Below are 15,890 nucleotides of genomic sequence, written 5' to 3' on the forward strand. Positions count from 1 at the left end.
CCTATTCTCCCTCTTTTTTCACCATCCATCCCCACGGTACATCACCCCGTACCTCCAGTTCCAACGCCTTTCCTCTCCCCGGCACGGGCCAGCCACCGCCACTTTCCGGTCGCCTGGGATCATCGTCACCACCTCTTAATACCAGCTCGACTACTCACTCACCCTAACGTATTGTGAGACCGAGCATTAATTCAACCCAAGTCGCCCTATTACGAGATTCTGCACCGCAGTGAACAACACCTCTTCGCGCACCACACACCAGCCCGACGGTCCAATGGCGGAGCCCTATTACGAGATTCTGCACCGCAGTGAACAACACCTCTTCGCGCACCACACACCAGCCCGACGGTCCAATGGCGGACCAGGACTTTGAAAAGACGGAACAGGCCGTCGCAGGAGGTAGCCCCGCCGTCAACGAGAAGAACAACACGGCCGACTCAAGTACGGCCCCGCGATCCTCGACCTCCACCGCCGCCGATTCTGAACAGCAACGCGAGGAAGCTCGGCGCAACAACCCCGATGGTTTCACCGCGATCCACGCCGGTATCTCGGTTCACCAAGCCGAGGCCGAGTTTGCGGAACTCCAGCGCGAGCTGTCTGGTCACTCGCGCGCAAGCAGAGTGAACAGTCGCAACAGCCGTAGAAAGTCTGAAGATGTCGAGAAGGCTGTCGCCAACGTCAACTCGGCCACACCTTCCTCCGAGACGGATGGTGAGCAGTTTGACTTGGAAGCCGTCCTGCGCGGCGGCGTCGAGGCCGAGCGCGAAGCCGGCATCAGACCGAAGCACATCGGCGCCTACTGGGACGGGCTCACGGTTAAGGGCATGGGAGGCACCACCAACTACGTCCAGACTTTCCCCGATGCTTTCGTCAGCTTTGTCGACTACGTGACTCCCGTCATGAACCTCCTGGGCCTGAACAAGAAGGGTGTTGAGGCTACTCTGCTGGACAACTTCAAGGGGGTCTGCAAACCGGGTGAGATGGTCTTGGTACTGGGTAAGCCTGGCTCGGGCTGCACCACGTTCCTCAAGACCATTGCCAACTGGCGCGCCGGCTACACCAGTGTTACTGGCGACGTGCTGTACGGCAAGTTCACAGCCGACGAGTTCAAGCAGTACCGAGGTGAGGCCGTCTACAACCAGGAGGACGATATCCACCACTCCACCCTCACCGTCGAGCAGACGCTGGGTTTCGCTCTCGACACCAAGGTTCCTGCCAAGCGCCCCGCCGGCATGTCCAAGAACGAGTTCAAGGAGCAGGTCATCTCCACCCTCCTCAAGATGTTCAACATTGAGCATACCCGCCACACTGTCGTCGGTGACGCTTTTGTGCGCGGTGTGTCTGGAGGAGAGAGAAAGCGTGTGTCGATCGCAGAAATGATGATCACCAACGCTTGCGTTCTCTCATGGGACAACAGCACCCGTGGTCTAGATGCCAGTACGGCGCTGGACTTTGTCAAGTCCCTCCGTGTCCAGACGAACTTGTACCAGACCACCACGTTTGTGTCTCTGTACCAGGCCTCCGAGAACATCTACAACCTCTTCGACAAGGTCATGGTTATTGACGCTGGAAAGCAAGTCTACCTCGGTCCCGCCACCGAGGCCCGCGCCTACTTCGAGGGTCTCGGTTTCGCCCCTCGCCCCAGACAGACCACCCCCGACTACGTTACCGGATGCACCGACGACTTCGAGCGCGAGTACGCTCCCGGCCGCTCAGCCGAGAACGCGCCCCACAGCCCAGAGACCCTCGCTGAGGCCTTCAAGACTTCAAAGTTCCAGAAGCAGATCGACAGCGAGATGGAGGAGTACAAGGCGAGACTGGCCCAGGAGACGGAGAAGCACACCGATTTCCAGGTCGCCGTCAAGGAGGCCAAGCGCGGCTCTTCCAAGCGCTCCGTCTACGCCGTCGGTTTCCACCTGCAGGTCTACGCGCTCATGAAGCGCCAGTTCGTCCTGAAGCTCCAGGACCGTTTGTCTCTGTTCCTCTCCTGGTTCCGCTCCATCGTCATCGCCATCGTCCTCGGTACTCTCTTCTTCCGCCTCGGTTCGACTTCCGCCAGCGCCTTCAGCAAGGGTGGTCTCATGTTCATCTCGCTCCTGTTCAACGCTTTTGAAGCTTTCTCTGAGCTGGCGGGTATCATGACTGGACGTGCAATCGTGAACAAGCATAAGGCGTACGCTTTCCACCGTCCGTCAGCATTGTGGATTGCACAAATTATTGTCGATCAAGCTTTTGCAGCAAGTCGAATCATGGTCTTCTCCATCATCGTCTATTTCATGTCTGGGCTTGTCCGCGAAGCCGGGGCGTTCTTCACCTTCTACCTCATGATTCTCTCTGGAAACATCGCCATGACGCTCTTCTTCCGTTGCATCGGCTCCATCAGCCCCGATTTCGACTACGCCATCAAGTTCGCCGTTGTCATCATCACGTTCTTCGTCACCACCTCTGGTTACCTCATTCAGTATCAATCTGAGAAGGTCTGGATTCGCTGGATCTACTGGGTCAACGCTCTGGGTCTTGCTTTCAGTGCCATGATGGAGAATGAGTTCAGCCGTCTGAAACTCACCTGTTCAAGCGAGTCGCTCATCCCCTCGGGCCCCGGCTATGGCGATATCAATCATCAGGTTTGCACGCTGGCTGGCTCCACCGCGGGAACCACGCTCGTTGATGGCTCAGCGTACATTGCTGCTGGATACAACTACATCAAGGGCGATCTGTGGCGCAACTGGGGTATCATCCTGGCTCTCATCGTCTTCTTCCTCCTCATGAACGTCACTCTTGGTGAGCTCATCAACTTTGGAAACGATGGCAGCTCGGCCAAGGTCTACCAGAAGCCCAACGCGGAGCGTAAGAAGCTTAACGAGGCATTGATGGAGAAGAAGGCAGCCAAGCGGCGCGGCGACAAGCAGGAAGGGTCCGACTTGAGCATCAACTCCGAAGCCGTCTTGACCTGGGAGGACCTCAACTACGATGTTCCCGTCGCCGGTGGAACCCGCCGCCTGCTCAACAATGTTTACGGATACGTCAAGCCTGGCCAGCTCACGGCCTTGATGGGTGCTTCCGGCGCCGGCAAGACCACTCTCCTCGATGTACTCGCGTCTCGCAAGAACATTGGTGTCATCCATGGTGACGTCCTCGTCGACGGCATCAAGCCCGGAAAGCAGTTCCAACGCTCCACCTCGTACGCCGAGCAGCTCGATCTCCACGACCCGACCCAGACCGTCCGCGAGGCTCTCCGCTTCTCCGCTCTTCTTCGCCAGCCTTACGAGACCCCCATTCCCGAACGTTACGAATACGTCGAGGAGATTATTGCCCTGTTGGAAATGGAGCATATCGCCGACTGCATCATTGGCTCCCCCGAGTTCGGTCTGACCGTCGAGCAGCGCAAGCGTGTCACGATCGGTGTCGAGCTGGCCGCCAAGCCTGAGCTCCTTCTTTTCCTCGACGAACCTACCTCCGGTCTCGACAGTCAGAGTGCCTTCAACATTGTCCGTTTCCTCAAGAAGCTGGCCGCCGCCGGACAGGCCATTCTCTGCACCATTCATCAGCCCAACGCCGCCCTGTTCGAGAACTTTGATCGTCTTCTGCTCCTCCAGAGAGGTGGCCGTACCGTGTACTTTGGCGATATCGGCCAGGACGCCGTCGTTTTGCGAGACTACCTCAAGCGCCACGGCGCCATCGCCAAGCCCACCGACAACGTCGCGGAGTACATGCTCGAGGCCATCGGAGCCGGATCCGCCCCTCGCGTCGGAAACAAGGACTGGGCCGACATCTGGGACGACAGCGCCGAGCTCGCCAACGTGAAGGACACCATCGGACAGCTCAAGGAGCAGCGCATGGCCGCCGGCCGGACCGTCAACCACGATCTGGAGAAGGAGTACGCCAGCCCGCAGCTGCACCAACTCAAGGTCGTCGTGAACCGCATGAACATCAGCTTCTGGCGCAGCCCCAACTACCTCTTCACCCGCCTCTTCAACCACGTCGTCGTCGCCCTCATTACCGGTCTCACCTACCTTCAACTCGATGGCAGTCGCAGCTCGCTCCAGTACAAGGTCTTCGTCATGTTCCAGGTCACTGTCCTGCCGGCCCTCATCATCAGCCAGGTCGAGGTCATGTTCCACATCAAGCGCGCCCTCTTCTTCCGCGAGAGCTCCTCAAAGATGTACAACCCCCTCACCTTCGCCGCCGCAATCACCATTGCCGAGCTGCCCTACTCCATCATGTGCTCCGTCGGCTTCTTCCTGCCGCTCTACTACATGCCAGGTTTCCAGTTCGACTCCTCCCGCGCGGGCTACCAGTTCTTCATGATCCTCATCACCGAGCTCTTCTCCGTCTCCCTCGGCCAGGCCTTGGCGTCCCTGACGCCCAGCCCCTTCATCTCCTCGCAGTTCGATCCCTTCATCATGATCACTTTTGCCCTCTTCTGCGGTGTCACCATCCCCGCCCCGCAGATGCCCGGCTTCTGGCGCGCCTGGCTCTACCAGCTCGACCCCTTTACGCGTCTCATTGGCGGTATGGTCGTCACCGCGCTGCACGACCTCAAGGTCGCCTGCTCCTCGGTCGAGTTCAACCCCTTCACCGCGCCGCCGGGTCAGACGTGCGGCGAGTACATGCAGCCCTTCTTCGACAATGGCGGCCCGGGATACCTTGCCAACAACGATACGTCGAGCTGCGAGTACTGCGCGTACAAGGTTGGCGACGAGTTCTACACGCCTCTGGGGCTCAACTTTGACAACCGCTGGAGGGACCTCGGTATCTTTTTGGCCTTTGTCGGCAGCAACTTGATTATCCTGTTCATGGCGGTAAGCATCCCCACTTTAGTCCCATGGCTCAAATGTTTCACGCAATACTAACGTCTACAATAGAGCAAGTTCCTCAACTTCAACCGCAGATAATCATCCCCACCCCCAAAGCCCGCTTCGCAACGCGTTTTGCATCCTGCTTTCCACTTTCCTACTGTCAGTTGATTTAACAGCATCAGCATCGTCATTCCCCGATAGGTTCTCAACTCGGTCGCGTCTTTTCAACAGGCCAAGAACCATGTTTTGTCCAAAACGGAGTCTTTTGGTTTTGGGGATATCGACACCAAAATTTTCGGGAGGATTTTGCGGAATTCATATGAGAAGATAGAGGAAGCCTTCATTGCGCACAGTACACACATCACACATTGAGCCATGAGATAGCATGGCTTTTTGTTAAGACCTGCAAGATGTACACACACACATCACACCCCAGCATAGAGCTTTTTTACGTAATTTAATAGACACGGCCAAGAGACTGTATGTACAAATCGAGAATGAGAGCCTTTGTGAGAATTGATGTGTTGAACGTTGAGAAGATTGAAGAAGACGTTTTTTCCGAGATTTGAAGTACGAAGACTGCTTGTTTTCTATGAAGCCACTGATTGCGATTATGAGGAAATCGCCATTTTACCCCAAAAACCATTTCGATCCTCTGAAAATGATGAGTAAGGAGGAGTTAAAACGAAAACATCTACAATCTCTGCTAGAATTCCTCTTCGCTCGACTACACACTGAGTTATTCCCCTGGCCAAACCGCTGATGGTTCGAGAAGCTATTCCGTTGCCCCAGCCTAAGACTCTGACAGCCCACATACACTGGCGTATCTCGATTCGATCCTCGAAACTCAACACCCCCCTCCCCGCACTCCCGTCGGGAACCCCGCCGCCGGCACCACAGAGATAGACCCCACTATCGGTCGACAGTCCTCCGCCAGCACCCCACCGCCGCACGGCGTCCTGTCACCCCCTCCTCCGGAGGAACGACTTCATTCAAAACCCGCCCGTACCGAATTCACTCTGGCCCTCCGGCATTTTCAACCGTCCTACAATTCCTCACCACAGGAGCTTTCTCAAGCAAATTCCCGCCGCTCACTCAACAACTTCAACCCCCTCATCCAAACACCCTCACAAGAACTTACACTGAACCCGTCGTCACCACCACCCAAAATGGCAGACCAAACCCCCCGCGCAGACCTCGCAAAACGCCAAATCCCCTTCATGACCCTCGCGACAGGCGACACCGCCGCCCTCCCAGGCGGACCCGCCCGCACCGCCTCCGCCTCCGACACACCCGAATCCCGCTTCGCCCTCCCGGGCACAGCGGTCCTCACGGGCGGCACCGGCGCCATCGCCCACGCCGTCGCGCGCGCGATGCTCCAGCACGGGTTGACGGGCCTCATGCTCCTCGACCTAGACGTCTCGTCCCCCGCCGCGGAGACGCAGATCGCGGCTCTGAGGACCGAGTTCCCGGCGACGAAGATCCTCGCTCGGAGCGTGGATGTCACGGATGAGGATGCCGTCAAGGAAGCTATGGAATTCGCGGCGAGCGAGTTGGACGGGATCGATTATTTAGTGTGTTTCGCGGGGGTAGTGGGCTGCCACCACGCGCTCGAGATGTCAGCCTCGCAGTTCCGGAGGATCCTGGACATCAACACGACGGGCGCCTTCATCTGCGCGCAGGCCGCCGCGCGCATCTTCGTGAAGCAGAACCGCGGGGGCAGGATTTTGTTCACGGCGAGCATCTCTGCGCACAGGGTGAATTTCCCGCAGCCGCAGGCCGGGTATAACACGAGTAAGGGCGCGCTGCTGCAGTTGAAGAGTAGTCTGGCGGCGGAGTGGGCGCGGTACGGGATCACGGTGAACAGCGTGAGTCCGGGGTACATGGACACGGTGTTGAATGAGGGGGAGGGGTTGAGGGAGGCGAGGGAGGTGTGGGCGGGGAGGAACCCGATGGGGAGGATGGGGGTGCCGGAGGAGGTTGGGGGTGTTGTGGTGATGTTGTGTAGTCGGGCGGGGAGTTATTTTAATGGGAGTGATTTGGTTGTTGATGGGGGCGGTGTCGTGTTTTAGAGGAGAGGAGGATGAAAGGTTTTGTTTAGAGGGTTGGGGGTTGTGGGATGAGGGAAGGGGTAGATGATAGAGTAGAGGATGGTCTGCTATGGGTCTAGACGCATTGAAGTGTGTTCTTGAATGGTTAGCATGCGGCTGCTTGAGGAGATGGGCTCAAGAGTCTCGAAGTTTGCTTGTGCCGTCATATGCCATCCCTTTTTTTCATCGGCGACTTCTCTTTGGTAAGCATGTTGAGGCCGAGATAGAGTAGCCTGGAACGCCATTAGAAGTCGTTGAAACGCTAGGCTAGACGTAGGAGAAACGTATCCAGACGAATAACTCCCAAGCACGTATCGAGTATGGACCGACAGAAGTGGCCATGGCTCCTGTTCGGAAAAAAAGACACACGGCATCAAAGCTACCTGTTCTAGACGATGAAGCTTTGTTGAAGATTCTCAGTTTTGATCCAAGGTATTCTTGGTTTACATGGTCCAGAGTCTATACCACGATGAATGTGTGTCCTGGATCAGATGCAGAACATGGAAAGATAGATTTGATTTGGGGGGCATGCCAGAGAGATCCACAACCAGGGGTCACAATTGGCTTGATTTTGTTGAACAAGGACTCCAAGCTTTTCGGGGGTTAAGAGCTGGTGTTCTTCAACAGTTGGGACACCAACATGATGCCCTCCATAGTCCAGTGAGATCTCATGGGCAGGAAGGCTACTTATAGGACTAGAAATCACAAGAAGAACGGTCTCGCGGAGTCTAGGCCCTGCCTTCCATTTTCGGGGGCATCGGGCCATCCACCACTGCAGTTGGGTTGTCCATATAAGGTACTGGGTAAGACTAACTATAGTCTCTCTTGAGATGTTATGGGTGTGGCAAGTCTGATTGAGATGTTGCTTTGGTCCTCCAGAATCAACGACTGCCTAAAGTAGGTGAAGCAATATTAAGTTGGCGGGCATGGGGCTTCTGGCCTTCTTCAAGCCGTTCAGCCTGTGTAGAACGCATCACATAGAGGCATAGTACAACTTGGAATAAACCACTCACATGGTTTTTTACCCAGGTAGCAGACGTCATCCAAATGCTGTGATAATCAATGAAGCCAGTCTATTACATTAAGGTTGAGCAGTTCACCTGTCAAAGACGATGACTAACATTTCACGCTCACATTGACGATGCGGGCATCCTTGCCTTGAACATCAAAGGTCGCCTGCTTGGGCTTTCTCATCCAAGTCTGCCTGGTATTGGAGGTGAACCTTTGCACCGGAGATTGGAAGATCCATGGCTTTCAGCTATCGTATTGCTAGCCAAGTGAATTTGCTCTTGGCCTGAATTCCCGCCTGCAGGGTCTGACAAAGACGAAAGCAGAATTTGGATGCAATCGGCGATAAGAAGATAAGACGTCACCACCCACCCCCACCACCCACCTTCCAGCGACCGCCGTCACGTGCACGCTAGCGTTATCGATAGTCACAGGGCAGGAATTCCTGACCTTGACGTCGACCGCCCGAATTTTCTCAATCGCTTAAGCTTCTCAACGCGTCAACACCAGGATCCACTGCACAACGCGCGCGCCCACGATGAGCTCATACAGACCATACCCGCCTCAAGGCAATGCTAGGGACGACCGCAATCGCGGTCGTTACGATTCCCGCTCTTCACATCATCAGCCGCCGCCACCTGGAGCAGGCGACAATTGGCGCAACCCGTGGCCCGAAGACCGTGAGTACTGCCACCTCCCAAGACCGCCATTTCCACCGCGGCATTTGTACCATTTTGGTGCTAACAAAGGATGCAATGATACAGGCCGAAGATCAGGAGGCTACGATGGCTACAGACCCGATAACCGACCGCCTCAGGGCGACTTCACCTTCCGGATGGATAAGCCCTCTGGCGTTGGCAGCACCTCCAGAGGAGACTCGTACCGCCCAGGCGCATATCAGGGCAACGATAGAAGAAGAGCCCCACGCGCTCGGGGAGGATTGTTTCGTGGTCGCGGTAGGGGCGGGTACCAGAAGATCATCCCCGCCGAGCGCGAGCTCTTGCGCACCCGCCGCGATGGAGTCGACGAGAACCTAGTCAACGAGGAGGGCGCCGGTGTAGTATACCGCGACATCAATGACCTTTCGGACGATGAAGAGGCCGACATGGATATCTCGGACAACTCCGACGATGACGACGAGGAATCTGGTGAGCCTTCTAGCAAGCGCGCCCGCCGCGCTGGCAACGACGAATCGGGCAACAGCGTCCCGAAATGGTCCAACCCTGACCCATACACCGCCCTGCCCCCGCCTGATGCCGCGGAACGCAAGAAGAAGGACATGGTCAAGATGATTCGGAAGGCACGAGTCGACGAAACTGCCGCAGACAAGCTCAAGGCCAGCACAGAGGCCGAGGAGTTCATTTCCTTCGACTTTGACGAGCCCAACGACGAGGAAGAGATCATTCTTCCTCCTTCTGAGCCACCCTCGCCTCCTCCTCCCCCTCCTCCTGGCCCCGCGCCTCCTCTGCAGTCCTCATCTGCCACCTCGAGAATCGCACCCAGCGGTCCTCGTTCCGACCGTCCACTTGCCATTAACGGATCAGCAGCGTCGACAGCGCCATCCACGCCTGGCAAGCCTTCAACTTTGCCGCCCAGGCCCGCTCCGTCCAACGACGCTCTCGGCTCCCGGAAGCGCACTGTCGACGATCACATCAAGCCTCCTACCTACGCTCCGCTCAAGAAAGTCAATAAAATGCCTGTGGGTGGTGCCATTCTGTCTGAGTGGAAGGTGACCAAAGGCGAGGATCCCACGCCCTGGATCGACGCCGACCATTCCAAGACCTCAGACATCAGTGTTTGGTGAGTTGCGGCAGCGTTCAATCAGTCGTAGTGTCTAACCGGAATAGGCTTCACAAGGAGATTGTCGACTTCTACGAGGTCGTACGCCCTCGCGACTTTGAGCACGAGATGCGAACACGGCTTGTCGAACGAATACGCTCAGCGCTCAAAACCAATCGCTTCTACAAGGAATGCGATGTTCGCCCATTTGGCTCATACATGTCTGGCCTCTACTTACCCACAGCTGATATGGACTTGGTCATTTGTGAAAGAAGCTGGCTGAATGGTGCCCATTCCAACTTCTTCGGAATCAAGGCTCTGCGGAGCTTTGGCAAGTTCCTTTCGTCCAAGCGCCTGACCCATTACAACAGCATGGAGTTCATCGCAGGTGCCAAGGTCCCTCTTGTCAAGTACATTGATACCGAAACCGGCCTTCGGGTTGATATCTCTTTCGATCGCCTTGACGGTCCCCAGGCCGTCAAGACATTCATCGAGTGGAAGAAGCAGTATCCAGCCATGCCAATCATCGTTACAATGGTCAAGCACTTTTTGGCGATGCGCGGTTTGAATGAGCCTGTCAACGGCGGTATCGGTAGCTTCACTGTGACCTGCATGGTCGTCAGCATGCTGCAGCTCATGCCCTCGGTGCAAAGCCGCAATCTCACCCCCGATCACCACCTTGGACAGATGCTCATGGAATTCTTCGATCTCTACGGAAACAGGTTTGACTACGTCAACACAGCCATTAGGTTGAATCCTCCGGGTTATGTTCACAAGGTAAGTTCATCTCGATGACCTTGTTGATTACGTTCACTAATGCTCTCACCGCAGCACCGAGTTCAAGACGTCGTCTATAAGAACTTTGATCGCATTTCCGTCATTGATCCCAATAACCCGGCAAATGACATCTCTGGTGGCTCGAGCAATGCTGGCCGAATTCTGGAAGAGTTCAGCATTGCACATCAGATGCTGAAGAAGCGAATGGTGCAGCTTGCCCAGGCCGGTCCACGCGCCGATGGACCTGCCAGCATACTCGAGACTATCTACGCTGGTAACTACTCTTCATTCCGTCACCAACGCGCGCACCTGCGTCAGCTGTACGACTCAAGATGAGGACCCAGCTCTTGTTGCGAGTCGCAATTCGAAAGCATCGTTTCAATTGTTGATACAGGAAGGATGGGGTTTTCCATGATATGTCGGAAGGGAAGCGAATCATCAGGCTACAGGAATCATTTGCGCTGCATTGTTTAGACGGGCGGGGACCAAGCACTCCAGTTTGGAGACGGAGTCAAGGAGAGGCGGCTGTTTCTTTCTCACGATACCCACTCCCATATCCTGGTTGGCTTGACTTCTTGGGTCAAGTCTATTTTTTTTTTTTTTTTTTAAGTGTTCCCCTTTCTCCATTTTCTTTATTTTTCTCTATTGTTTCGTCTCTCTTCGAAGCAAAGTTGTATGATAACGGCAGCTGGTTGGCTGCGATGAGGGGTGTTGACGAGGATTGACTGTCACAGGACCGGTCCTTTTCTGCGCAAACACGTCCCGGTGGCGTGTCTTACCCCTTTCCCTGCTGGCCAGCTACCCAATGAAGCATTTGGGCCCAGCCCTAGTGGGCTCAACAATGAACAAGGACTTTTTCTACTACTTCTACTTGGCAGTGCTACCGTTCTTCCCGGGAAGCGGGAAGCGGGCAGCCTCTGCTCACTTGGCACTACTACGCTGGGCCTGCGTGGCCCGGCAACTTGCTAACGATTTCACAGATGGCAGGACCTCCTGGCAAGCTTCCTCGCGGGGGCTTGCACAGGTGGGTGTGAGCGATGAGGCAGATTTTCTTATGGGGATCTGGCACGAGGATTCGCAAGCAGACAAACAACAAACAACTCTGGCCGACGTTCTTTGGAGTTTGTCGGCCTCTTTTCTCACTGCATTTTCTGTGCCTTTGCGCATGGGTGTGGAGAGGAAGAAGTAACACATGGGCTCGGGTCAAGGTGTCGGGTCAAAGTGAGAGGTGCCAGATCGCTGATCATGTATGATGGGCGGACATGATCTAGATAGCCTTTGGAGAACAACCTGCCGAGACGCAACATCGGCTCTTGCGCGCAGGTGTCCCGTGCAGCTTCTGATGCCAGCGACATGCCCGGGGGTATAGCCCTACGGAGGTAGGACGTCCTGGCGAGACTTCCTTGGCTTACGGAGGGTCTTACAACGCGGAGCGGCCATTGTCCTTGTAGCCTTGTAAGTATAAATGAAGGCAATGCGTTCTGGATTGTCCAGAGCATTTACTAGGTACCTAGTTGAAGCGCATGTACTTCTTGAAAAGGTGCTTATATATATTTGGCGACCCGCTAAATCTAGGACTCCTCCTAGGTATTGAAGTCTAGTTTAACATGACTACCTTGCTGGTTTTTGAAGGCAAGTTTACGCGGTCAGTGGAATGATTTGGAAGGAAACTTTCAAGGTGATGAGCGCCAATGAGTCAAATAAACATGCAAGAGAGAGACACATCACTTCAGCGAAAGGATCTTGATTAAGGATACTGCAGGGCCTCTTGTTCGCCAAGATCGTCGTGGGTTAAGGGCATGAACAAGGTGATGCCGCTTCTGCAGCCCGAGTTGGGAACCCAGGGTGCGTTCCCAGATGAAAGAACGGATTGCTGGAAAGCCCATGCGACTCTGGGGCCAGGCTCAAGCGACCCGATGCTTGGGATTTCCGACATTTTGGCAGAGCCAAGCAGGGTGTGCACCATCCATCTGAGTTTGGCCGAAGCTTTTCGGTCCGTATGTAGTTCGTCCGGGATCCGAATACAATCACAGAATACGGGCCAATATCCGGCTCGCCGGCCACGAATTGCCGGCCAAAGCAGCAAAAGGAGATCATTCAGTTCGGTCAATATGAAACCCCGAATCGGGGTAACGTTGCAGTCTCGTCTTGCTGTCGAGGAGTTGCGGGGGACCATTGGAGGATTTGCTCGTTCGGTATCCTGTCTGGAGGGCGTACAGAGTTAGATGCAGCAGTCGGGCGTGCCGATCTCCGTAGAAGGAGCAGCAAATGACCGGTAGGACGGTGATAGACGGGGCCCTTCTTCGGGGAGTCTGCGGTGTAATACCTAGATGCGTTAGGCGAATCATCAATTCAGAGCCTCTAAATGGGAAGGGATTATGAAATGCCGTAACCTCTGATTCCCAATGTCGAGGACGTGTTGCCGCCGGAACAAGAAGAAAAACTTTTCCGTAGCTTTGAACGTGCCAAGATACAAGGGCAGGAAAATGTGAAATTTCTGAAATATCAGGTGCAAGGTCGAGGGATGATAAACGTGCGATTGATGAGAAGCGATCCATTCAAGGCACACGCATCGCAGCAGCGGGCAAGGGCCCCAGTGTCTTTTCTGGGCCTCGTGGAGTGGTGGCCGACCCTAGTTAGCGCTAAACAGTGGCCAAGATGTCAAATTGGTGGAGATGCCTTAGGTAATGTCGCCAAAGAGACAACGTTGGCTGATGGACCTCTGGTAAGACCGCGAGAAAGCGAGGTTGGGTGATTATGTCCTGTCACATTTCAATTATAAGACGCTCGAATTTACTGTGGCGCGGAGGGCCTTTAAGGTCGTATATGCCTTGGTCAGTCTCTGAACCAGTATCGGGGTCAGCGATGCATAGACACGGGTTCTAGGAGAGGAGGAATCGACCATTGTGAAGGTACATACTGTACTGGTCTGGTCGTCTTGGCGGAGAACGTTGACCGGCTGGCATATTGGGCTGCCCCGTGTCGGAGAAGTGGTCCGAGAATTGGCCCGCAAAACAAGGACGGGACCAAGCTTGGAGGCCCGCAGCTCGGGAGCCATTCCCCCGCAAGCAGACGGCTTGCTAATAAGCTTGAGTTCGAAAACGAGAGGAGCCAAAGTTGCAAGAGCAGACCGAAGGCTTGTCAGGTTGGTAAAAGGAGTGGTCAGAAGGCCGTCGCATGGCGAGGTCCGCATATGTGTGGGAAAGGCACGTCGCTGTATCATCGGCGGGACTTTGAAGGCTAGAATGCTTGTTGAAACTGTGATCATCGCGCATGGGCGAACGAGTTAACCTCGACACGCATGCCGGGGGCAGAGGGCCGGAAGAGAAGGATTCGAATCGATCTCGGCGAGACAGAGGCGTGGCGTTCAGACGAGGTAACCTGTCACTGCCTGTGCAGTAGTCGAGGCACAAGACCAGCAATGACGGCGGCAACTAAGATAGACGGCATTGCTCACTGGAGATGCTGGCAATGTCGTCTGGTTGGAAGTTCTGGCAACGGGCTGTTGGGCGGACATCTGGCCCGGTCTGAGACGGGAATCGGATTGGAGCACTGGAGTTTGTAGGTAAGATGATGCGGGTGGCTTGACGAGGGGGGACAAATGAGGTGGTGTCGAAGTCACCCTACCGGCAGAAGTTCATATTGATGGAAAGAAAGAACTGGTCATTCGTGCCTTCTCTCAACCAATTGCACTACAAGTTTTTCGACCTTTGGGAGGAAGGATCACTGGGGTGAGGTTGTGGTGCTACCCGTAGGTAGGTAGGTAGCTGCCTCGAGGGAGGTGTGAGGTGAGGCCGGGGAAGAAGGAGCCAGGATGGATCCTTCCCATGTTGGGGTGTGGGGCGAGGGAAGGAATTGGGGTCGACGAAGGAAAGAGCTGTCTGATAATTGGAGAGAGCTCCTGCTGTGCCTGCCTCAACTTCGCTTTCGTGTTGCATTGTCCCGTGATGGCCAAAAACTGCAAAAACTTTTCCGGCAGCCAAGACTCTGAACTCTCGGTGAGTTTGTTTATCCTCACGTAGATTGGTAGAAACCAAGTAAGTTCAGGTACCTCTGCAGCTGGATCTAGAAAGCTTCCCATGTGGACTTTTTCAAGTTTCCCGCCGGTTCTCCGCCTGTTCTCCACAGGTTCACTTGGCAGGATACATCGCTTCCCAGCTCTTCTTCCCGTGTCCCTTGGGAAAGGCCCAGCAGCGCACCTAGTCGAAGAAGCCTACACGTCAGATTTTGTGGCACGACATGGTGCTTTTCCAGCTACTACCGCCCGGCATCTAGGTACTCGCCAGATGCATACGTGCGGGTAGGCAACTTTCATCAGATGGCCCAGGCCACTCTCTATCGCCAAGCTTGCCCCAAGCCTGTCTTCGTCGGAGCAGCAGCCGAAAGGGCTACAAGACATCAACGATCCTGGCGCTAAGTGACGGCATCTCAATCAAATCGTCTGGGCATGCTGCGAATCCTCCTACCTTAGCTACCAGGGATGGCGGCCAGCTTTTGTCCAGCCTTCTCCTACATGTTTGGCATCATAATAGGTTCCTAGGTACTTACCTTTGGTGATTTAGTGGGTTTTCTGTCGTCTTGCCCTTGCCGTGATATGACTGGCCAGCATTAGAGTTGCGTGTTTGGTCTTTATTTCCATCGTGATCCATCATCCAAGTCGGGTGCGGGGGAAATGGGCCGCGTAGATTGGTCCGTCAACTGGGAGGAGGAGCGACGGGAGGTGGTCCACCGTTCTTGACCCGCCCGGGGCAGAGAGCGGGCAGGGGTCCGGACGGAAAAAACACACAGGCGATGAGAGAGGGAAAGAGCGAATGAAGCATGTGTTTCTCCTTCCCACCCGTTTGAGACTGGACAAGGTACCTGCGGTAATACGTATTGACTTTGACGACCTGCTCCAGGTAAGGTAGGTACCTACCTTACGGAGTACCGTACGGATATCTCCTGCCTTACATACCTCGCTTAAGTACCTAATATTGACCAAGTTTGGCTTCCTTCCATGTGTCGGTTCATTTTTGTGCAGTTCTCGGTTGGTATGAATCCATGACTAACAAACTGACAATACCAAATGGCACCAGCGCCAGGAAACCCGACAACAGCCCAGATGTGGCATGTACGTACATGTCCACAATCCACATCACCAAGTTTCTCAATTATCATGATAGTCGACTGCGTAAGAGAGAGCTCAGGCAATGAGGTAGAGACAAATAGCCAGGCAAGGCAGATCAGCAGACAGATAGATGAACAGCTCAACTGCACACCAAGTTCCCGGTCTGCACATTTCTGCAGCAATATACCTGGCTGTAGCTACTATGGTACTTTGAAGTTGGGACACCACCGACACGAGCACAGCATGAGACGTGCAACGCAACGACACCTCTACCGCCCGTGTGGCATTCGGGATCTCGCCCAGCTTTCTCGTCTGAGTCTCCCACGCTGC

General features: G+C 55.0%; 3 protein-coding genes across 3 annotated transcripts; all 3 read left to right on the forward strand.

Moving 5' to 3' along the window:
* Window positions 1–353: 353 nt before the first annotated feature.
* On the forward strand, window positions 354–5,270 carry HER10_EVM0000291 (ABC-2 type transporter; the record flags this gene model as incomplete). Its single annotated transcript, XM_035470079.1, has 2 exons — window positions 354–4,802; window positions 4,866–5,270. 2 exons carry the CDS (start codon window positions 354–356, stop codon window positions 4,893–4,895), a joined length of 4,479 nt encoding a protein of 1,492 aa, XP_035333644.1. The 3' UTR covers window positions 4,896–5,270.
* Window positions 5,271–5,751: 481 nt separating this feature from the next.
* HER10_EVM0002924 (short chain dehydrogenase) lies at window positions 5,752–6,871 on the forward strand (the record flags this gene model as incomplete). The annotated part of the gene is made up of 1 exon (XM_035472615.1): window positions 5,752–6,871. Exon 1 carries the CDS (start codon window positions 5,969–5,971, stop codon window positions 6,869–6,871), a length of 903 nt encoding a protein of 300 aa, XP_035333820.1. The 5' UTR covers window positions 5,752–5,968.
* Window positions 6,872–8,403: 1,532 nt separating this feature from the next.
* Window positions 8,404–11,008, forward strand: HER10_EVM0010212 (uncharacterized protein). The gene is made up of 4 exons (XM_035479679.1): window positions 8,404–8,577; window positions 8,662–9,697; window positions 9,745–10,453; window positions 10,508–11,008. Exons 1-4 carry the CDS (start codon window positions 8,436–8,438, stop codon window positions 10,787–10,789), a joined length of 2,169 nt encoding a protein of 722 aa, XP_035334316.1. The 5' UTR covers window positions 8,404–8,435; the 3' UTR covers window positions 10,790–11,008.
* Window positions 11,009–15,890: the final 4,882 nt, after the last annotated feature.

Source organism: Colletotrichum scovillei (genome assembly GCF_011075155.1).
Source record: "Colletotrichum scovillei strain TJNH1 chromosome Unknown Contig00005, whole genome shotgun sequence".
NCBI classification, from domain to species: domain Eukaryota; kingdom Fungi; phylum Ascomycota; class Sordariomycetes; order Glomerellales; family Glomerellaceae; genus Colletotrichum; species Colletotrichum scovillei.

Excerpts from the sequence above, each read along its gene's own strand:
- HER10_EVM0010212 (XM_035479679.1), top strand. The coding sequence starts at position 8,436 with ATGAGCTCATACAGACCATACCCGCCTCAAGGCAATGCTAGGGACGAC. Across the intron at positions 8,578-8,661 it reads CAACCCGTGGCCCGAAGACC|GCCGAAGATCAGGAGGCTAC; the intron begins GTGAGTACTGCC and ends GCAATGATACAG. Across the intron at positions 9,698-9,744 it reads ACCTCAGACATCAGTGTTTG|GCTTCACAAGGAGATTGTCG; the intron begins GTGAGTTGCGGC and ends TAACCGGAATAG.